The sequence below is a fragment of the Meriones unguiculatus genome, chromosome 5 (assembly GCF_030254825.1).
Source record: "Meriones unguiculatus strain TT.TT164.6M chromosome 5, Bangor_MerUng_6.1, whole genome shotgun sequence".
NCBI classification, from domain to species: Eukaryota; Metazoa; Chordata; class Mammalia; order Rodentia; family Muridae; genus Meriones; species Meriones unguiculatus.
Genome location: NC_083353.1, coordinates 123008845 through 123033535, shown reverse-complemented (window position 1 = coordinate 123033535; position 24691 = coordinate 123008845). Strand labels below are relative to the sequence as shown.

Sequence of the window (24691 nt, the reverse complement as noted above, 5' to 3'; positions counted from 1 at the left end):
GAGAGTGTCTCACATGCCCTGGGGGAACTCAGAGTGGCTGGTGAAGTTTCCTTTTGTATCACCACAGGCTGAGCTTCGCGTGGTGTTCAGGGGCTTGGTGGGTTTGTCCTCGTGCTTCCTACCTGGGTACAATACTGCTTCTCCAGCCGCTGGCTCTCCTTCTGCTTCTGGCAGGTCAGGGACACTACAGACACAATGGTGCTGTTGTAGTTCTCCTGAGAAGAAGTCCAGGACATCAAGGCTGTCGTTGAGCTTAAGACGTGGACACTCACATGCTGAGGCTTCTCAGTTAGTTCTTCAATCCACTCGCCTGTGGGACCTGGACATTGCAAATCACAACAAAAGGGAGCGATGCTATGAGCTGATTGAGATAGAACATTCTAGGTTTAATTGTTATGTGTGTGTGTGTGTGTGTGTGTGTGTCCTTACAAAGAGACTCACAGGAAGACTAGGGTGAACCTGCTTGCTTTGTCTGCCCTCTCCCAACTGCAGCCCTTAAATCTACCCCTCCCCTCTGGCCTAAGCAATAGCAGTGTCAACGGCAGCAATAATAAAAACAGGCTGAATTTCAGTTGTCAGATACATCGGAGAATATCCCATTGAAATCTTCATCAAACAGAGGGTGGGACGCTGCGGCATTTCTTCAGTGTGTATAATTCTTTTTCTAGGAGGATCTTTCTAGAAATAATTGCTTTGAGATTCAAATCAGCCGCTACCATAATCTTGTGGAAACAAATTAAATTTTGCCACAGCAGGCTGTGGCTTCGTTAAAGAAATCGGCAGCAAGCTGTCTGGGCCTAAGTCCTGGATGATGCTTGTGGCACTTGGAGGTTTGTATTTTGAGGTTCTCTGTGGAAGTGCCCACTGTACCCTTCTGGATGCTTCTGGCTATACTCTCCCTCATGTCTACACTAAACCTCCTCTTCTGCTTTACCTAGGAGTAATTATGTCTGCCCTTTCATTTCATTTCTTTCTCTCTTTCCCTTTCTTTCTTTCTTTCTTTCTTTCTTTCTTTCTTTCTTTCTTTCTTTCTTTCTTTCTTTCTTTCCTTCTTTCTTCCAACTTGCAAACTAGTTTGAAAGGAGCAGGTGGCTCCACGAAAGAGGACGGGTGCAGACTCAGTGTAAATGGTGTGAGTGCAGTAGTACTGTGAAAGACATGTGAAGACGAGATACGCCATTTACAATCAAGCACTATATATCTTAGTGTGTTGTTTCTTATCACAAGTCTGTGAGAAAAGTCTTAAATCTCAAGTTTAGATTAAGAAATTAAGACAGATAGGATGAGGAAATAAATTCATGATTTATAAATGTGAAGTCTGATTTTTTAAAATCCGTGCTTTTAGGGAGTAGGAGTTGGACTTGATCAAAACGTTTTATCCGCAGGCATGAAATTCTCAAATAATCAATTTTAAAGTGCCATGTTCCTAGCCGTGCACATGGCTCCCTGGCTCAAGCATTGTGGACCCATGGAGAGTGTTGGCTTGAAATTTGGCCCGAGGTTCTTGTTTTCAAATTATCAGTGGAGCAGCTTCCTGCAGGTGACTCAATGCTTCTGAAGCTTTGCTGCGTGTGGATGGACTGTGTGAGCTTTAGAAGAGCAAAGAGCCTGGGTGAGGGGTGTGATTCAGTTGGTTGAACGTTTATCTAGAATGCACAACACCCTGAGTTTGATGCCCGGTGTTCCATAAACTGGGGGGGGTACACCTGTAATCCCCGCACTTGGAAATTGAAGGCAACACAGTCAGAAATTCAAGATCCTCTTCAGCTACATAGTGGCTTTGAGGTTAGCCTGAATTGGCTACATGAGGCCCTGTTTCAATACTAAATGCATGCACTGATAAAATACATACAAAGTAAGAGATTCAACGCCTTAACCTATTAGTAAGGAAACCGAAGCCCAGAGATGCGGATGCCCTGTCCAACACCATGGAGACAGCGAGTGTTTGGATTTAGCAGCACAGCTGCACCTAAGGTGAATGACCATGAAAATGGCACAAGACATGTCTTAAAATAAAAATATTAGAAGGAAGTGAGGCTGCGGCACAGTGGTGAGGTGTGTGTCTGTCACACACAGGCTTTAAATGTTCTCTTGATAAGACCCTTGGGGGCTGATGTAAGGATGTACCAACATTCTCATCTTTGGAAAGGGCCTCAACCTGCACAAATGTAAGTCATAGCGCAGTGACATGTATATAAATCTTGATGTTATTAATCTAAATAAAATGTCTTAAGTAGCTTGGTCAGTAATATGGACTGCAAACACTAGCTTGTGTTTGGCTCACCCACCCAATACATATAAGTATTTGTATCCACAGTCTAATATATTTTTTAAAGCAAAAGATCATATACATCATGCTTAGCAATCTATACAGCTGAATAGAATATTCTAAGCACTTAAAATATCCTTTCATTAACAAAAGGAAAATTTTCATACATATTAAAGTAATTCTCACTGAAATAATCATGTGTATGAACACCTCTGATGTGTTCTGAGTGGCACTTTGGGTCTTTTAAGAGAAACAAGAGACAGAGAGATGGCTTGGAGGGACACTTTTTGGATGTCTAATGTCCTGAGTTTGAATCTTGGACCCTACATGGTGGAAGGAGAGAGTTGACACCCATGAGTTCCCTTGTGATCTCACAAGTGCCTTATGGTATGTATGTATGCCCTACCCCATACAGACAGAATGCATAAAGATTCTGATATAAGAATATGTGACAAAATAAATCTAGATAAATGTCACTTCCTAATTTTGTAGTTTGTGACCTATTTTATGATACTCACTGGAAGGTAAAAGAAAAACAAATGCCAACATGGCTGCCACCCCTGATTGGATTTCCATGGCAGCCATCAGCACTTGCTGCGTTATTTGGGGCCAGGTGACCTCTTGGCTAGCAAAACAATTTTAGACTCATGAGAAGGCAGAAGAATCATCTTGAATTTTTTTTAATAATCTCATATAAAAACATTCCCACATATGATACATCTGATACACACACCAGGTAATTCCCAATGTTCTTTGGTCCCTTTGAGAGCTCTAGAGGCTTCTCTGTGGCCACATGCTTCATTCCTTAACTGCAAATGCTATGTGGGAAGATTTGTAATGTGTTTAAGTTGCTAGGTGAGCTGATATCCTATCTCTGCTTACCTACCCTCTGAGGGTTATTTGAGACAAGGTAGAATTTGGCCCTTGGGGAAGAGGACAGATATTATAGAGACTTGTTTTTGGACAGCTATCTTTAACCTGTGTTTTCTAACTTTTCTTTTTTATGTAAAGATACACTTAATATCCGATAAGCTAATTTACTGATTTTTAACCTGTTTACTGCCAGTAACCATGGTTTATCTAAAGAGAAAACAGATACACTTTTTTTTTTTCTTTAATGCAGCTGAAAACTACACTTTTGCTGTACTGTTAAAGCTCACAGAATAGCTAGAGGCCTCTCCAAAACTCAGTTTTGGGCCTCAAGTATACTGTCTTCTCCTGCCAACTACGTGGACACCCCAAAGGTTTGAATCGACTTGCAATTTTGAGCTCTCCACAAGTTCAATACTCTAATGAGATTTTCCCCACATAATCCTATAATGCTAAATTTCATTACAGCCTCAAACAAAAGTCATATTTCCCAAACTGTATGTGCATGTCCTTGGAGATATGGTTATGGCTGCTGTGGAAGGTTAGTTTAATAAACACTCAATTATCACAGCAGTGAGAAAGAAAAATCCTCCCGTCAACTTTCAGGGCAGATTCGCTGCCATTAACATACATGTACGTCCTTCCACACATGATGGCCTCTCCTGACCTTGAGGAATGCCCGGGCTCCCTGGGGCTGGTGACTAATTGACATCCAAGCATTATTAATCTCATGGCTTCATTGTTCTAGCTGCCCGGAAGTGCAGGATCATCTCTTGGCTACTTACTGATATAGAAACTGAGAGACTTTGCTGACTGGCTTTTCCGAGTCTCACAGGCTCCCGAGGAACTAAAGGTTGTCACAGAAAGTTTATATTTCCCAGGTTCCTTCAGTTCTGCAACAAATTCATGGGCTTCTTCATCCACTGTCAAATAGTCAGTAAAGTTCTCTGGATCAAAGGCAAAAGGCCAAAAAAAAAAAATTAGAATATATGTGAATTGACACCTAGGAGGCTCCAGGGTATTTACAAACTGATCAGGCTTGTAAAATATGTATTTATTATTGTACTTCTTTCTTTTTTTCCCAAGTTCAAATGGCACAGTGGTTATTCTCCCTTCATGTATTTGCTCCAGCATCTTTAAAGGTATATTTATTTTAAGCCACCTCTGTGTCTGTTTTCTATTCCTTATTTGAAGTTGTTATTATTTGACTACAACAGTCTTGAAAAGAGCACAGTATAGTCAGATAAATACATGACTTGATTAAACTTTCTTGAAAATAGGCAATAAAAAAGTGTTTTGAGTTACAAGATGCTCTGTTCCAGAAAGTAAACAGAGAAATAGATAAAGATTAAAAGTGACTTTAAAGACAAAAAGGCAACTCAGTCAAATGATGACTTTTGACTAAAATGACAATTTCAATTTTATGCAATATTATAGTGTTGCTGATTACTATTATCTAGAATAAAGAATGAAGAGATATTTTGTCTCATTTCATTAAATGCAAGTCATCTATCTTCCACAATATGGTGACGTGATTCTAATGGCCCACCATGAAATAAAAGCTGACATTTTAATTCCAAATTTTGATAACCTGACAACCTGTGCCATCCAAATACTAGACAGAAAAATAAGAATGACATAGGACTTGTCAAGTCCTAACAAGCAACAAACAACAAGAAAAGTCTGGTGGTCAACAACAGAGTTATGCTATAGCTCTGTTTTCATACACTTATGGACCATAATATAATTAATATGATATAATGTATAATAATACAGAGCTTGACAGGCATATTGGCAAACACCTGTAATCACAGCACTTAGCATGAAAGCATGAAGGCCAGAAGTTTAAGGACATCCTCAGCTATATGTCAAACTTGGGACAAGCCTGGGCTACATGAGACATACCTGCCCAAAGTCTCAAAAAACATCACAAACACACATACACAGACACACACATACAAACAAACTCAAACAGACATAGACTGACAGACACACATACTCTCTCTCTCTCTCTCTCTCTCTCTCTCTGTGTGTGTGTGTGTGTGTGTGTGTGTGTGTGTATACTTGGTCAGCATACTGACCAAGTCTTCCTCAAATAGAGGCTTCTCTGTCCTGCGGAGTGTGGTGTCACTGTCATAGGCCACCGGCAGGGCACTGAGAAAGTCCTCCTCGTTTTCAGGGGCCGCAGAGGCACTGTTCCACCAGTAGGGCCCAGATGTGCTTTCATATATACGTAATTTCAAATGATGAGTCAGTGAATCAAAGCATAGTGTATTGACTGCGATGGGGATACTATCTCCTGCATCTTTTCCATTCTCCATCAACTTCTCAGGTGATCAGGTTTGCCACATCCTTCTTACTCAAGCTGTCTAAGCAGCATGCTCGTCCAGAGGTATTCACTTTGTAGAAAGACTCTTCGTTGCATTCCTCTCAAATTTGCATAGAAGCAAACAACATTTCTTAAGGATATTCTGTAATATGTTTGGATGGTCCTATGTTTAGTTCAAACTATTTCTAAATACAAGGACTTCTTCAGTGGCCTGGGGCATGTAAAATGCTGGGTAGAGAAATGTGTGAAACTTGCAATGGCTGCAGCTTGAAAATCACCCAAATGTCAAGAATCTGATCTAATCTGTGTAGGTTGGTTTTAAGCTATCAGAATAGTCAAGTAAAGTCTCCCTTTACTTGTGTCTGTCAATCTTCCTCCCTGAGCTCAGGTTCAAAACCCTTGAGTTCCCTTCCCTTGGTACTGCTGACTCCCCCCCGACTCCCCACCGCCTCACCTTCCCTCTCTATGAGGATGTTGAACCCGTCGAAGGCTGTAGGCGGTTTTGGTGGTAACCAGCTCAGAGTCATCTGCACAGGGAAGGCGGGGAAAGGGTCCGGTGTGGGCTTCTCGGTCCTGCTGAGTGTGCCATCGCTGTCATAGTCCAGGGGCAGCGCGCTGACCAGGTCCTCCTCATTCTCAGGGGCCGCAGACGCACTGTCCCACCAGGAGGGCTGAGAGGTGCTTTCGTAGTCAGTGCTATTCAGGTCAGGCCAACTGGAAGACGCATTGCTGCGGGGAGTCCCCGGGGTTTCTTCAGGGAAACGGAAGAGTCTGTCTCTTCCTATCGGATCTTGCGGTTTGATGAACGAGTCCTCGGGGAAGCTCCCGCTCGGCTCTTCCCAGTTGTTCTTGTCCAAGTTGACAAAGCGAACAGAGATGTTTCGAGGAGGATACGGTGCTGTGGAAGAGAGAGCTTTTATTTTCCAGTAACTTTTAACTCTGGACTGAATATTCATTTACTCATGAGTTCAACACATAGAGTTAGCAAATGCAGCTTAACTTTATTTCTAATACGCAGGGGAAAAAACCCTCTTGTTTTGCATGTGTGTGTGTGCACATGTGTGTACCCACACGCCACAGCATGCTACATATGGAGATCAGAGGATAACTTGAAAATTTTGGATTTGCCCTTCTACCGTGGGGTTCTGGGAAACTGAACTCAGGTGACTGGGCTTAGGGGCAAGTACCTCTACCAGCTGAGGCATCTGGCTAGCCGTAGAGAAAATGTCATGAAGAACAACTGTGCTCTCTGAGTAGACCACATATAAGCCTCTAACACTGTCTACATAGCACACAGTGTGTGCACAGGCATATATTTGTTTGTATAACTTAGCATGTGGCCAGCCACACTTGAAGGATGCGAACTCGTTATACTATCACGTGTTGATGTGGTCATTTAACGTCTTCTCAAGCAACATGATGTACATATTCCTTGGCTTACCAAAATAACTAAGAAATCATTAAAAACAAACAAACAAACAAAAAAACTTCTTTTTGTATTTACTCGTAGCTACCAGAATATACATTCTCTACGTGACAAGACTTACTCCCAGGTTGCTGTTACAGATGCTAATTCACATGTTCATCTCTTAAATGAACCATATGAGCACACGGGAACTGTGGATTATGGAAACGTGTTTTCTCTAGAGACAGCGAATCATGAAGACAGCCTGTACATTGTCTGCCTGCCACAGTTTCTGACTGCCCATCAAATGGCTCCTCAAGCACCCTCTCCCCAAACTTTTAGGGTAGAATTCATTCTGCCTCCTCTGTGCTGTTAAATAGCTTCATAGCTCTCTTGTGACATGGATCTCTTTCTGCTTTGCCTCATTGCCCTCTGTGTAAGATGACACCATTTCCGAGGGCAGATTACCTGTCTCATTGGTCTTTACTTTCTCATCTTTCTTAGAATCAGGACAACATCAAGACTGAAAAGGGTAAATATCAATGTGTCTTTACCAGAACAGAATATGGAAAGTACAGAGTGGTCAATGTCGGCGTGAGGTGAATTAGTTCTTTAGTTAATACTGTCCTTGTCTTACTGAAATTAAATGGGAATTCTGACACAGAATTCCAGACAGAAAGGGTGTCAGGGTGGTCTGTTCTGCCTCATTCCGTAATATGAGAAGGGACTCTGCAGCGTTACTGAACACATTAGGCACATTTGATGCTGGTTAAGCGATGGGTCCTTGGTACTATGGGTCCAGTTTATCCATTCTTTGCTCAAGCCATCAAACCATACCAGCATAATTTTTCTGTGTTTCTTTTTCAGTGGCTTGAGAATTTCTGCACACAGACTTCTTCTCCTCCAACTCTTTCCATGCTCCATAATAGCTTTTCATATTACGTGTGCTACTAAAACTAGTACTGAAGGTTTTATACATGCCTGAATCCTGATATTTTCTTTCAATAGTCGATTAACTATATTAGAAAGTCTTCCATCTGTTTTTCTTCTACATGGACATTGGTCAAGGTATAGAATAAGTGAAATCTACAGATCCAGGTAAGCAGCTTGATTCCAGCTTTTAAGACTATCACCTACATTTTTATTCTAGAATATAAAAACTAAACTTACATTTATTTATTTTAGATTTTTCTTCTTGAATATTTTGCTTAGAAATCTTTAATATGTGTATGTTTTGTTTTGTTATAAAATTTATTCTTCCTTAGCTCTGTGACCAAATGCTTCTTTATTTTATTTTTATCTTTTAAATTATGTGGGTTTTTGTTTTGTTTTGGCCTTTTTGAGACAGTGTTTCCCTGTATAGCCTTGGATGTCCTAAACCCACTCTTTAGACCAGGATGACCTCGAACTCACAAAGATCTGCCTGCCCCTCCCTCTGGGTGATGGGATTAAAGGCATGCACCACCACTGCCCACAACCAAATGTTTCTTGGAAATATTAAGAAATATTTTCTTAGAAACATTTAAGAATGAATGCACAGCAACATCTAATTTAGTATTTTTTTTTTAATGACGTTTGATTCCTCTGAAGACTCACCTGTTCTGTGTTGCTTGGGTTCATGGTTCACGCCACTGTACTCCACGAGGGTACTTTTATTAAAAGTTGCCTCCGACACCAGCTGGAAGGTGATGTTACTGTAACATATTCCTGGTAGCCAATGATTAAACACTGTTTTCCCCTTAAAGAAATCTGGGAAGGAAAAGATCAGTTACATTAAAATTAGGAGCTTCTTAATGTCACATACTTGGAGAGAGTCCCAGTTAAATTTAAACATCCATAGAATAGCATTTCCTTCAATGTCTGGCATACTCAATAAAAAAGAGAAGGCTGGAGATGAAAATTTGAACCTGTGCCCTTAATCATGAAAAGTCTTTTTTTCTGTCAGCATTTCTAATAAGATTTGACAAAATTAAAATTAATTTTTATTTTATGAATGTTCTGTGTATGTAGCAATTATGGAGATTAGGCTTATTTAGCTCTTTATTAAGAGGAGAAGCTGAAGCATTTTTCCACTTGATGATAAAGAAACGGCAATTTTACAAGGAAGTTTTTTCTCTTGTAGAAAGTGACTTATGTAATTTTTTTTTATGAGTGGTCACATAGGAACCAAAAACAGCACCTTTTGTTTTTGAGGGTACTCTTGGAGCCTCTCCAAGGGAAATGTGGTGAGAGCAGCCCATTTGCTATGGAAGCCTGGAGCTTTCGGGCCCAGAGGGACGTGCTGCAATGAAGTTGCTGCTAAATTGTCTTAACTTTATTTCCAGAAGCAGACACACTGCTTTTGGCAAGAATAACTTATAATTCAAACTAATTTGAGAATTTCTTATGTTGTACGCATGACTGGAAGTTCTCAGCTAATGAGCCAGACGGTTGTAAGACTCCTCATAAGAAGATTTTCTTGAATCAATAACTTTTTCTTAATGGTTCATTGGTAGGTTAAGTAGTGAATTATAAAATGAATTCTTGCTTAGAGTAAGAAAGATTATCCAGAAAAGAATCTGGAAAAAAAACCCCACCATTTCTTCATCCCCCTTTTATTTCTTACCTTTGTACAACATTGTCCTGAAGTCCCTCCCTTCCCAGTAGCTGATGTTTACTCTGCTGAACACGTTGTATTTTTCTGGATAATGAATTTCAAACAGTACTCCTGTCTCAGGAGAAGGCTTATAGTCATATATGGAGACACTGGTTACAGGCAAGGGTTCTACAGAAGCAAAGAGACAGGGAGCCGTCATTAATGCATGAGCACATAGCTGAACTGGTGCTTCCTTACTCCAACACTTACGTTTTTTTAATTCTACGAACACTGAGCTTCTTGGGTTTCATCCTGGAGGAGTTCCTCTTGGCCTTGGCAGTAATTAACAAAGCACGCCCTAGGGGATAGGGTCTGCTTTTCAAAAAGCGTCCACACTCACCTATTTCTCACGTGCAACAGCTTTCAAAGTCAGGAAGCACACATATTAATGTCTCAATTCAATGGGTAGCGTAATGCAGGTCTAGATTGCTTGTCATGCGCAATTTACTAGGCTGTGTAGGCTGTGTAGGTTGTGTGGGTTGTGTGGGTTGTGTGGGTTGTGTGGGTTGTGGTGTGGCAACATCTGTCTGTATCAGCCAATTCTTCAGTTTCCTTTTCCTTGTTCCAACAAAATTAGATATCAACAACAGACAGGTTCCAAAAAGTATATTTGGCTGTGGGCAATGATAAATATTTATGTGATTATTTATTTCTTTGTGTCAATTTTGCAGTTTTTCTGTTATGGATAAGAGTGCAAACCACTCAGTGTCATGTATATGATCGTTTATGTCATGTTTATCAAGCCCCTCTTTCTACCAAAGCTTAAGAATATTCTTATTTTGTTTGGTGTTAATTTATCATAAAATATTAGAAGTATATATTTTGAAAAGTCCCTGGCTTTTGTGTGTGCCCCTTATTCTTATGTAAATAGACAGTTTCCTCATACTTCCAAAGGAGCTAGGAGATATATTTTATTGGAATGATTTTATTAAAAAATATTATAAGGGCTGGAGAGATGTCTCCTAGATTAAGAGTGAATATTGCTCTTTCGGTGATCTGACTTCAAACCCTATTACCCACTTTGGGGGACTCATAACTGTCTGTAACTCTAACTGTGGACATCCAATGGCCTGCTTGGGCACCTGGAATCATGTACAGAGAGAGAGAGAGAGAGAGAGAGAGACAGAGAGACAGAGAGACAGAGAGACAGAGAGACAGAGAGAGACAGAAAAAGAGAGGCAAATAAAAAATAAATCTTAAAAAGGGAAAATAAAAATGATTTGATTTGGAGTCAACTAATGCTGTACAGTTGAAAAATAACTTTGATTCAGTTTTCAAACTAAAGGGTTCTTGTGTATAACATCAATAGCTTAAACTAAAGCAACTGCATTTGTTTAAACTTTATCCTCGTCAAAATTTCACTTTCGATGATAAAGGATGTAAAAGTTGACTTAGCTCCCTCAACATAGGATTGCTGCAAAGTTAGTTTGTTTCAGCCTGTGGCTGAGTGTCTGCTCCTGTTCCCTGAGCTCTTAATCTACTTTTGCTTTGGAATGAATAAATAGAAAAGAATGATTCTACATGCTAAGATTTTTTTTCCCTCGGACTTTTCTGGAAAATGCAGTCAACAGCTGTGGAAGTGTTCCAAAGGACTTCCAACAGCAGCCTGTTTTGTGATGATGCCATTTCTGTAGACTGTATGCTACACCCTCTTCCTAAAATGTTTCTATTTTATTCTCATCCCCAAACTTGCCTTCCTACATAAAGGTCACATTTCAATATACCCTCTAAGCCAACCAACCAGGCCAAAGATTCTTGAGATTTGAGTTCAGAGCTCCCCAGGAAGGTTTGAACAATTTGTAGGTTTTTCAACTCCACCCAGTCATGGGCCTGGTGAGTCTGCCAAACCCACTGACTAATTTGAGGTTTAAGAATGGACCATGGTGGGTTGGTCCCCATGGGAGAGCCCCATAGGTACCATGGATGGAGGATAGGGGAGGGGGTTTGAGGGTAGGACTGAGAGAGAAGATGGGAAGGGACTGCCATCTGGATATAAAGTGACTAAAATTAACTAATTAATTAATTAACTATTGGCAGTTAATGGCTCCTGGTAGAGGCATCGTTCTCTTTGGTGATGTAGAAACTGGTTAAATTCCTTATGCTCCATTAGATAACCTCCCACCTATGCTTTACAAATAATGATAATTAAGCTCACTGGGTCTCCAGCACCCGCACACACACACACACAAACACCAAACACACATACAGACACACACAAAGACACATACACCCAAATACACAGACAGACACACACACACAGAGACAGACACACACATAAACAAATATACAGAGAAACGCACACAGAGACTGATACACACAAGCAGACACACATGCACACACACATACATCCATACATACATATATATATATATACAAGTTGGAAGAAGAGTTGTTAGGCAGAAGTGTCCACAGCAGAAGAAGAGGGGATAAGAGGGTAATAGGGTGAAAACAACTAAAACTTATTATATATGCACTTAAAATTGTCAGAGAATCAAAACAAAAATATCAAAAATAAAAGCAAAAAAGGAAACAGAATTAGAACAGAAGCTAAAAGCACACAGCACACTCTGTGAGCTCCAACATTGCTGGAGTTCTGATTCCACCCTTCGCTAGGGTTCCACTAGTCCCCAAAAGAGGAGATTCAAGAGCCAGCCAGTCTTTGCTGCCCTGACTGTCGCCGATGCACTAAAGCCAAACTTTGAAACGCAGGGTGCACAGGAACATCATTTGTCTGTTTGTTTTGCCATTATTTATTTATTTATTTATTTATGCTTCCTCCTCTTCCTCTACTGTTAAAAACCATTTAAACTTGAAACTAAAAGCATTCTGAAACACTGTTTACATGTGTGGGGGGTTAAATTCCTCCTAGCTTTATGACATATGACTGACCTAAGCCGTAAATCCTCTAAGAATATTTGATAGAATGCAAGTGCCTCGTCTAAAAATATTTCACTCCCCATCCTTACTACTTTTAGTTTTGGAAATTATGTCATGTGGCATACACTGAATCATAATGGCCCGCTGTAGAGGAATTTTAATCCAGCAACATGGCTACTCTGGCTGAAATACACACCTTTAATCCCTCTGGCTGGAATATAGACCTACCCTGAGCACACACCTTGAATTCCAAATAATGAATGTCTAAATGAAGGGCAAAGTGTCAAATCAGAGAAAGAGTCAACAGAATGAGTCTGAGATAGGATAAGTCCAACTTTCATGAGGACAAGAAAGAGACGTTACTTAAGAACAGCACAGAAACAGCAAGAGAGTTCACGGAGACAGTACAGTAGAGTTTGAGGCTACAGTACAGTCTGGTGCAATGCAGTTCGGCTTGCGCAGTGCAGTTCATGGAGTCCAGAGGCAGTTTTTCCAAGGAGAGCAATTTAGTGAGGAGCATGTTTGAATCAGTCAGCTAGAAGAGACATTTTGAGTCAGAACAGCTGAGTTGAACCAGCCAGCCAGCGTTCAGAAAGAACTAGAAAGAATAAGCTTATGCAGCAGTAAGTCTTTGAGGCTGAAAACATTCTAGGCCTAGGTTAGCAGGCGGGAGCTGGAAGCTGAAGCCTTTAAGTTCTGGGCTTACAGAAGATCAGACTACAAGCTAGAAGGTTCCAGGTCTGGGCCTAGGGACAGTTAGAAACACTCTGGTCTCAGCCCAAGCCTTGTATTTGTAGTGCGGCTCTCATCTCATCCCCCCATCTGAGGGAATAAAAACATTTACAACCCACCTGTTTTTCCGGGATGACCCAGTAAAATCCTAATAATTCATCCTTCTTTTTCTCTGATAGGTCTTCTATTGATTTTTTTTTTTTAAGGTGTCAGACTAGACTAAACAGAGAATGGGGGCTGCTAGGCAATGTAAACTGCTTACCATCCTTTCTCACCAAGTACTTCCTCATTCTTGGAAATTTAAATTTTTTTCAAAGTAGTAAGGCACATAGATCCAGGCATGGTGTCACATACCTGTAATTTCAGGAGGTGGTATGTGGAGGCAGGAGGATCAGGAGTCACAGATAAGGTCGTCACAGATCAAGTTTGAGGAAAGCCTGAAAGCCTGGGCTTCATGGGATCTTGTTTCAAAAAACAAAAACAAACAAAAATTCTAATATGTAATTGAAAGTGCCCCAAACATTTAACAAATCAAGGGCCAGTCTCTCTCCACTGCCACAGAGATAAAGTATTTCTTTAAATTTGATGTCTTTCTTTTTAGTCATTCTTTAAAATTCTTCTACATTTGCATGTATTATATCATGTTTATATTAATAGTCTTATAGTGTAATATAATTTTATAGCTTGGTTTTATCATTTACTATCATTCTGAGTTTTGACTACCTTGATACAAGTACTTTTTAGAAATTTTGAATGTCTGCTTATAACTATACAAATTATCCACTTTATTCTTTTAGTAGAGTGACTGCTTTCAGTTCCTAGAACCCTTCTCCTTTAGCTAAGTGAGGGATGTACTCATTTTCAGCTATATGAAGTGTTGCCAAAGAGTTTCTAACTGGATTCTGCTAGTTTATGTAGCTAGCAAAATAACTATAAGCTCTTGTTTGGCCGTATTCTTAAGTCAGCCTTTCTAATGAATGTAAAATTTTGTCTCATTGCCCTAAATTTTTGCTCATGAAGAAGCCTAATTTTTTGTTTTGTTTCTTTGAGACAACATCTCACTAAGTATCTTTGGCTGTCCTGTAACTCACTGTGTAGACCAGGCAGTCCTCAAACTCACAGAGATCCACCTACCTCTGCTTCCTCAGTGCTAGGATTAAAGATGTGTGTGATCATGCCAGGTAGGCATATAATTATTGTGCAATTCAAATGCTGATTTCTGTAACCCCATATCTGGTTGCAATCCTTGTTCTGAGAATCTCCTGTCTCAATGTTGTATAAACACTGCTCCCCAATAGTTCTCTTATTGGACAATAAAACAGCTTACAGCCAATCACTAGCAGGGGAGAGAATAGGGCCAGACTTTGTGCCAGCCAGGGAGGAGTCATTAAAAGAGAAAGTAGGGAATTGAGCCATGGACAAGAGGTCCAGGAGATGTTAGAAGAGTGGAGCTGGATCAGAAAAGTCATAAAGCACAAGTATCTCTGGGTTGTACACTGGGAGGAAGCCAGATTATTTAAGTGTAATAACTGCTTGGGTCTCGTGCTCTGAAGCTTTTAAAAATGATATAATAGTGTCTCAATTATTTGGATGAGGAACTGAGAACAAAACCATATTTAATAAAAATAACTTATCAATGCCATACTGAAGAAGGCTGATTTTTTCAAAATGATAATATAAAATATCCAGTTAATATCCTCCATTGTCAACATATTACTATTAGTAGTTTATCTTAAAGTATATTGCTAACAAAGTATATCGTTGTTGTCATTGTGCGTATAGTGTGCATAGAGAGGCAGACACTCCTGCCATGGTCCCTGTGAAGGTTAGAGGACCACTTTGTTGAAAATGCTCCCTCCTTCTACCTTTATGTGGCCTCCTGGGATGTGACCCAGTCCATCACACATGCACCACAGGTGCTGCTCTATCTCATGGGGACTCATATTTGGTTCTTGAAATATACCTGTAAAGAATTCCTTAGGTTAGAGTTATGGCTGCTAAGATCTCATAAACTTTGCATATTAGAAATTTTTCTTGCCCCCTTTTTCTTCTGGATGAAGCTGGCTGTAGAATTTTTGGAAGGCACATTTCCCCGTAGTGTGTTGAAGCAATGGTTTCCCTCTGTTCTTACACCAATGACTAAGGGACAGAGGACTTCTCTTTGGCTAAGGGTGAGTCCTCTGAAGATACTGTGGTTTTCCCCCTCTGCTACCTTCCAAGGCATCTACTTAGCCTTGCTAATCTGCAATTTTATCATCATGTATTATTTAGACATGGACTTATTTTTAATTAGCCTACTAGGTACTTAGAATGAATGCTCTGCCTCTGTGGACTCGTCTCTCATCATCTCTTAAATGTGGGCCCATCTTCCCTCAGATCTGCCCAAATTATGGAGTGTATGTGCAGTGTTATCATCCAACTGCTCTTTCAGCTGTTATCAGTGAGTAATTTATTCTACCTACTCAGAAGTAAATTTTAACTTAGTCAACTAAGTTTGCTTTAATTGGCTTCACCAGTGGTCAAGGGTTCCCAAAGACTGATCCACACACCACAGTATTTTGGCAAGCTATTGACTATTCTTCACAACCTGATAGTAAGGATCTATGGCTGAAGACAACGTTTCCTTATGCCACTGAACACAAGCTGGTGCCCATCTAGAAGCTTGACGCCAACTGAGAAATGTTTACAGTGCTGGGAGGTTTCCTGGGCGCTACCGGAGGATAAAGATTATCATCATTATCTCCCTTCTGCAAACCCCGTGACACATAGCAGTGACCAGCCTGCAAAAGTGACCAAACATTATGAGGGAACCCAACCACTTTTTAACCACTTTTTTAAAAAAAAACCACCAGAATCCATGAAATAGAAGCCATACCTCACACTTCTAAAGTGACCAAAAATCTTAGACTAGATAGGCAGAGGCCTTAAGGAAAACCTATCATTATTATTCTTCTAAGGGAGCAGACCAACAAAATTACTCTGAATAACACATTGCTTATGCATAGATCAATGCATCACTCTGCCCTCCTCAGAGAAGCTTCTTCTTGCAGCAAATGGGACATAACACAAAAATCCACAACTGGACAATGCCTAGAGAGTGAGAGACTTCAGATAATTCAGTCCTAAATGGTAAGTCTTTATCAAGCCTTCTCCTCAAGTACCAAGGACCTTGCAGAATTAAAGAGAGAAAGACTATAAGAGCCAGAAGTGCCACGGGCAGCTCAGTCTCCATGGGGGTTCCCTAGTAAGGGGAACAGGGGCTGTGTCTGACATGAACTCAGTGGCTGGCTCTTTGATCACCTCCCCCTGGTGAGGTGGCCTAAGGAGGCCACAGAGAAAGAAGATCCAGACAGTCCTGATGAGACCTGATAGGCAAGGGTCAGATAGTAGGGGAGGAGGTCCTCCCCTATCAGCGGACTAGGGAAGGGACATTTTGTGGAGTGGGAGAGGGAGGAAGGGTGGGACCAGGAGGAGATGAGGGAGGAGGCTACAGCCAGACTACAAAGTTAATAAATTGTAATAAATAATAATAATAATAAAGAAAAAATTTTTAAATTAATAAATTTTAAAAAAGAAAAGAAACTAAAATGAAACATAATAACGAAGAATAAATAATTTTTTTCAAAAGAAAAAAAAAAGCCAGAAGTAGAGGATGGCTCCACAAAACAGCATCTTCCATATACAACAGAGCTGATCATGTATAAAATACGACTACGACACACCATAAGGTGGTCTTGATTTTTTTTTCTAATTAGATGTTTGACATGGTCTTAACTCATGTGTGGATTCAGAATATGTCATGTTCCTTAGCTGTCTTTGAGCCATTCGTAGAGATCAGGGAAGACATCGGCGCGTTGAGGCGAGGGCCAGTGAGCTTACTTTCCCACAGACAGCGCCAGCATAACACAGGTGGCGTGCGGCTCTGCAGGTTTCACACTCGTAGCTGTCGTTACTCTCAGTGAGAAAGCTACGGGCCTAGTGTGCGTTTTCTGTAACGACACACGCTTCCCAGAGCAACAGGTGCCACCACCGTGTTCACTGGATGGGAATCTGAACGTTCTGAATGTGATGGTCAGAGCGAGGGCAAGAACACGCGGTGAGAATCCCAGGCGCCCTGCGCGTGGTGGGAGCTGCTGACACTAGAGACACAGACACAGCTGCCTGAGCTAGCTCTGCTTTGCCTGACTGAAATCTGCCGAAGCAGCTGCATCAGGGGTCGGAGCCTCGAAGGGACAGACCTAAGCGAGTCTGGTGCAGTTCTCTCGAGCAAGAAAGGAGACGTGATTATACTATCCCTTCTGACGGCAGACGTGGGGGAAAGACTGATCCTGAATCCCAGGCTCAACCTACTGTCTTGTGTTTAGAAGATGGTTAGGGATCTGATCTGTGAATCTAAATGGAACCCTGAGATGTGTCGGCCACAGTCACCCAGGGTACAACCATTACAGCCACTGCCGTGGTTCATGTCCAAATCATTTTTTCTTAGAACATTTTAACAGCTTTCTGAGTAAATTCTTCCCTCTTACATCACCTTCGTTTTTATTTCTCCTCAACACATGTCCTTCCAGAAGGCACGGATCCTCTCACTTCAGTATCTCTGTCACAAGCCAGCCACCCCTCACTGATGTTTCCCTCCCTAATCAATTTCAAGTTTCTTTTGTTTGTTCCTGATGCCTCAAGTAATTTTCTGTCTAATGTCCTTGGTAACTCTGTCATTTGTTGCTCATATGTTGTGTCCCATGTACTCTGTTGATTTTGTATTATTAGTCAGAGTGAGAGACACAAAATTTTATATATTATAAAACATTTAAATTATTTTTTAACTGTATCTAGTAGGTGCTATTAAATATATCGAGTAACAAACAGTAGGGCAATTTAGTCTGGCCAACCACAGCTTATAGGCCAACTCTGAACAGCAAGTTGTTTTTGTAAGTCTCAGGAGATAATGTTAAAATTTTCATTTTCAGCGGGGTTGATGAGAATCAGAGAAATAGTAACTCGTAACACATGGAAACAATTTGAAGTTCAAATTCTGGGGTCTCTAAAGTAGTATCAGAGCAGCACCCCACTGGCTTGTGTACATGCTATTTGTGGCGTTAGCCAAGGTGAATAATTACAGTGCAGAGCGTCAGAGTTTCATGTCTGTGTTATCCCGGGCTGAACAGCCAAAGGGTTGCTAGTTCCCGGAATGGCCGACAGACCTGAGAACTGAGACTTGGTGGGAATTCACGTCTGCTCAAGGCTACGGTATGACTTCCCCATGTTTTTAACACCATGCTCAGCCTTTGAACCATCCCGCTGCATTGCTACTTGGTAATTTGTCCACTGTTTAGGCAAGACTCAGCATCTTTCAGCCTGGGGCTCGGCTACAAGAGGGCTCCCCAGCGTCAGGTCACTCCTGTCATTGCTTTGATCCGTCTTCCTTCTTTCTATCATATAAAGTCTCAACACACTCAAAATCTCTCCCTATATTCCTGGCCACCTTTCCTGAATTATTTTGGAGCACTTGGTAGCAAGTGCTGCTGACCAGTGGCCATGCCTGGTTAAACGTGTTCTTATGTGTCATCGTTTTTCTGGTTCCTCGGCCACGGCAGAGAATGTGACCAATAAATAGAATTAAATAAACCAACTATTTATATTCATAATAGAGGTAGATGACTAATATAGCCAAGGGCTGTTTCCATATGTCTTCTGCAACCTTGACAGCCACCATTTCTGGGTCCTGCCTGACACAGGAATTATGTTTTTTTCTTGCAAGAAACTGCCTTTTCCTCCTGAAACACTCACATTACACTGAAGCGCTTTCATCAATTAAATATTAGCCAGGTGTCAAAGCATAAGGCTTTTGAACTAGCCACATGAATCAGTTAAGCTGTTGTGCTCAATTCATTCTTTGCCTTTTTCCCCCAACTTCCTCTCGGTACCAGACTCAGAGCAACTGTATCAAAAATTCAAAGCTCTGCCTCTGGGGCTCGTGCTCTGTCATTGCTTATTCCATGGAGACAGGCTCTAGCACAGGTCTGATGGCTGCAACAAATGTCCTTTTTATCCACAAGAGCAGTGTGCCAGTCCTGCCAGCAGGTACTACAAGTGCTTTGGAAAGTTAAAACTGGAAGAGGAAGATGGTGGGTATGAATCAGAAGGTCATTAATTATGGGAGTTTTAGGGCTCGAAATTAGCCTTACTCATCATGTTATTAAATTCCCTCTCTCATGATACGTACTCAAATACCACCTGATGCTGCTTCAAGTCTAATGTCAAAACATTCACGTTTTATGTACAATTCTCACATTCCCAACTTACCACCTCTTCTAAAATCTGTACTTTTAGGGATCATTTCTCCAGCTCGTTACTAAAATCTGAGTGCACTTTAGACTTTAAAACAGGGCACAGCCCTGCAGGGAAGATGGTTTAGTCACCTGTGTTTGAGCCCTAGAACCTGTATTCAAAGCCCCGAGTGGGGACTGAGGCCAAGGCTCAGAGGGTAAAGGCGCTTGCTGACCAGCCTGAAGGCTTGGCTTTAATCCCCATAACTCACAGAAAGGAGGAAGGAGAGACTATGTTCCTGCTAGTTGTCCTCTGACCTCCAGGTGTGTGTCCTCACCTGTGCACATGCATACAAACCCAGACAACAGAGGGGGACCACATACACACACAGATACACACACACACACACACATACACACGGAGACATACACAGACACAGACACACACACACACACACACACGGAGACATACACAGACACAGACACACACACACACACACATACACAGACACACACACACACACACGGAGACAGACACAGACACAGACACACACACACACACACATACACACGGAGACATACACAGACACAGACACAGACACACACACACACACACACACGGAGACATACACAGACACAGACACAGACACACACACACACACGGAGACATACACAGACACAGACACACACACACACACACATACACAGACACAGACACAGATACAGACACACACACACACGGAGACAGACACAGACACAGACACACACACACATACACACGGAGACATACACAGACACAGACACACACACACACACACACGGAGACAGACACAGACACAGACACACACACACACACACATACACACGGAGACATACACAGACACAGACACAGACACACACACACACGGAGACATACACAGACACAGACACACACACACACACACGGAGACATACACAGACACACACACACACACACACGGAGACATACACAGACACAGACACACACACACACACACATGAAGACATACACAGACACACACACACACACACACACAGTGAATTGTATTAATAGGAAACAGAGTCAGGAGATAGCCCATGCTTGCAATCCCAAAGCTAGTGAGGTGGAGAAAGGTTGATCCTTGGGGCGACTCTCTAACCCTTCTAGCGGAATAGATAAAGCTCCAAGGCAAGCATGAGACAAAATATGGATGAAAGCGTTTCTGAGGACGACACCCAAGAAAGGTCTCTGTCTTCACAGGTACACGTGCACACGTAACCATATGCGGTGGTTGCTTGTACCCCATTCTGACCTCATTTGCAAGTCTACTTTTCTTCTTGCTTCCCTTTTCTTTCTTTTTAAGAGATACGATCTCATGTAGGCCAGGTTAGCTTTGAATTTGATGGACAGTAGAGAATAATGCTGAAGCCTCCTGGCTTCCTGCTCCTAGTTCTGGGATGCTGAGGTAACAGGTATGAGGCCTTCAACTTTTTAAATAACCATCAGCTAAGGGGCTATAGTCTCCAACTTCGCTTCTTGGAAACGGGTCCACACTTGATAGGGGCTGGAAAGATGGCTCAGCATTCAAGAGCCCTGGCCGCCCTTCCGGAGGATCTGAGTTCAACTCCCAGTACCCACGTGGCAGCTCACAACTGTGTATAACTCCTGTTTCAGAGGACCTGACACCTTAAAACAGACATACATGCAGGCAAAACACCAATGCACCTAAAATAAAATTAAGTTTAAAAATGCTATGATAGAACATGTTTTGTGTTTCCATATTCTCTTTTGCATCATGCTTTAGTCTCTGCTCCTCTGACTTTCTCCTATTCTTGCTCAACTACTTTGAGCTAAATTATATGGATCAGCTACAAAAAGCCCAGGCCAGGTGTTTATGAAATGACGAAGCTGTGCAAAGCAGAGTGTTGACTTGGGAGAGGTGTAGTTACTGTGCACCTGTAGCTACTGTGCGAGTCTCAGCCCAGATTCACCTTTTTCTGGAATTGAAGACAGAATTTTACAAGGCGAGATTTTCCTTTAACTGAATTAATTTCCAGATCTTTCCTTTAGAGCCATTAATCTTGCAGGTCTTGGGTCCGTGCCATTGCTAATTCTCAGAATTTAATAATGACCCTGGGATTCTGCCAATGAGACTTTAATTAATTTTTCACAGTCAGGTTAAAACTATGTCTCCTAGCTTTCTTTTCAGTTCTTTCTTCTGATTGTTTCTTTTTTCTTTTTATCCTACCAGACACTGACACGCTGTCCTTTTCCCTAATCACGTCCATACTGGTCACATATAACTGACAGTTTAAAAATGGCAGCCACTGAAAAGCTCACACTGAAGAACGTGAGCAAAGGGAACTTTGATGAAGCGTTCAGTTGTTCCGATGACAAACGTCTGTGTCGTGGAGCTCACTCTTCTCCCTCTCCCTCATGCTCTGCAGCGTGTTACCTTACAGCCGGAGAGCACAGAGAAAATCACCCGCAGCTAAGACCATTGCTAAAAACTTCCCAACATTGGCATCAACTCTCCACTTCATTTCACCTCTCTGCATGTTTCGGACAATGGAAGCCAAGGCTGTATGTATTTAAGGTCAGGTGAGAAATAGTGGCTGGTGTCTGTGTGTGCCTGTCATTCCAGAACTTGGGAGGCCGAGTCAGAGGGGATGGAGGTTAAAGCCAGCCCAGGCTGCATAACAAGACACTGCTTAACAACAAAGAACAAACAAGCAGCCATATTTTGATGTCCTCAGCTAAGAATGTACAATTAAAATCAAGCGGGCTGACTATGAATACAAACTCACTCTCCTGAGGACCAATTGCTTCATTCAGGAATATATGTTCTGGAACAAGACACAGAAATCCAGGCTCATGCATTTAAGTTGTTTGGGAAGAATTTATATGGCTCAGTCATTAACCTGAAGTTATCATTCAGCCCCAAAATGTATTGTCAATAAAGTTTACTTCTTTGGTTTAGAAAATGTTTTTAATGCGGTTATAGTGAATGCCGTTAAGCCTTGGTAAGGAGCTGTTTTCTTAATATAATGGAGAATGTAGAGATGAGTCATCAGAGCCCAAGCCAAACAGTCTTGCCATTCTGGTGAACTCTGCCTCAGCCAGAGCCTCATGAAGACACACTCAGGGAAGGAGCACAGAGACTCACATCACAAGATGCTTACTTGTCAACACGGTGATGGATCTGGATGGTTTGGTGACCACGTTCCCATTGACCACCACCAGAGTGATTATGTAATAAAGACCATGGTAAGTGGCCTGGAAGACCACGGGAGGAGGCAATGTGCTGTTGAACTCCTCAAATTCGAAGAAATAGTTTTTGGATTCACCAGCTACCCTCACAACGTACACAGACGCTGGGCTGACGATGTCGGAAGCTTCTAAAGACACAACAATGCTGTTGTCATCTTGGACGGTCACGTGGAACGCTGTGCCAATCTGTTCAAGAGAAAGACAGGAGATGGGGTCAAGTGATGTATGATGAAATTATGCCAAGATAATTTTTCTAAAACCAACACTCACGATGAGCATGATTTCCTATGGCAGTCATGGGTGTTTTATTCACACAACAAAAGTCAGCTTGCCCATCTCACAGAAAAATGATCTCAGAGTTTTAAAAGGAACATCTGATACTCCAGTGGAAATCTACTTCCAGCACATGGATTATTTAATGTGAAAAGCACACAATACACATCAAATGGATGAACAAATGACAAGCGAAATTCCTGTCAAAGTTAATATCCAGGGAAGCCCCGTGTTCTCGTAAGTAGAAGTGTTTGAGCAAACACTCTTTTAGAGGAAGTTATTTCAAGGTAATTATTTCCTTTCTCTTGCTCACCTGTCAGTTCTGAAAGTGGGGAAAATGTCAGGACAGAATCCTGTGATGATAATTCACTCCATTATACATTAGCCAGCTCTTAAGCAGAGAAGCCACAGTAAAATGAAACATCGCCCATACTGAAGAGCCATGGGTACTGAAAATCCTTCCTTCAAATCTTCAGGTAAGTTTAGGGACTGGGGATATAGCTCAGTTGCTAGGGTGCTTAGCTTGGATGTATGAAACTAGAGTCAGTCCCAAATAACACACACACACACACACACACACACACAAATGCACTAAACATAAAAGAAAGCTTAAAAAAATGTATAAATTATATTTGAAAAATCATTTGTATAGTTGTCTTTACTGTCTATTCTTGATTCTTTGCAGATTCCAAGGGCAGAAATAATCCATTTTGGGTTGCAACCAAGATTAATGTGCTTTGTACCACCTATTGCTTTGATTCTTCACACATTTATTGACCTGTGCAAGTTATCTCACGACCCTGAGCCCCAGATTCTCTTGTATAGCAGGTGCACAGAACTGCAGCCAGCAGTTAACCATCTACCTAGCGTAGGAGCCACAGTCAGCACTGCATAGACCATCTGCAAATGACCCCACAGCATGCAAGATATTTGTCATGATAGAAATATGGTCACGTTCAATCTCAGTTTGCATTTGAGGGTCAGAAAGGTTAGAGTACTCTCCCAAGGTCATAAGTTCAAAAACCCAAGCTCACTTTTTGTATATTGTCTCCTTCACTTGTTTCTTAACACTGACTTTGTAAATACACGAAAGGATCAAAGTTCTGACGTTTGCCTGAATCACATGTGGACATCGATCTCTTAAAATTAATCTGTTTATTGATTTTTGTGTGACACGTGTTTTGAGCAACTAAGTTAAGCCAGGAGTATACACCAAGTGCTAAATAAGAGTACAGAGACCTAAAAATGTACCAGTTTTCCTTCTTTTTTTGAACTCATGTTAACGGGAGTTAGGACTTATATGAGATAGCCGGCATTGGTATTTCGTTCTCCCCTCACAGTAAACAGATTGCGCTCACGGCATTTTTAACCGCACTGGTTGTGAGGGGGTCAACGTTATCTTGGGTAAGGAGATGTCCCCAGAGCTCCAGGATTAGAGCCGGGAGGTGCAGGTACCCCCTGGCGGGTGTAGTCATGTTTGTAAAAGAAGATGCTCTCTGTGCACGGGTTCTAAATTTCTTGCTATCCAATTGTCTCTCGCCCTCAGACATGAGACAAAGAACCACTTGCTTGGTGGGTATCTACCTTTCCTCTGCACACACGGGGCATTGAATCTCTTACTTTATCAACCTTCGTACCTTCTGCACAGAGAACAGAACTGTTGGGTGGCGATGGTCATCTGAAGGACAGGGCTGTGCGTAGCTGACCTCCCACCCTTGGCGTGAGGCTAGCCCAGAAGCACTCAATTTTTGTCTCCCGCATCTACTT

The 24691-nt window shown here is 41.6% G+C and overlaps 1 protein-coding gene across 3 annotated transcripts in view; it reads right to left on the bottom strand.

Moving 5' to 3' along the window:
• Positions 1–24691, bottom strand: part of Ptpro (protein tyrosine phosphatase receptor type O) — a 200015-nt gene that overhangs the window by 71618 nt on the left and 103706 nt on the right. For all 3 annotated transcript variants that reach the window (XM_060384319.1, XM_060384320.1, XM_060384321.1), the window contains exons 2-7: positions 22564–22837; positions 9479–9637; positions 8470–8622; positions 5923–6366; positions 3925–4086; positions 123–319 (exon numbers count right to left, since the gene is read on the bottom strand). In XM_060384319.1, coding sequence (XP_060240302.1) covers positions 123–319; positions 3925–4086; positions 5923–6366; positions 8470–8622; positions 9479–9637; positions 22564–22837 — 1389 coding nt within the window. The remainder of the gene's footprint in view (positions 1–122; positions 320–3924; positions 4087–5922; positions 6367–8469; positions 8623–9478; positions 9638–22563; positions 22838–24691) is intronic.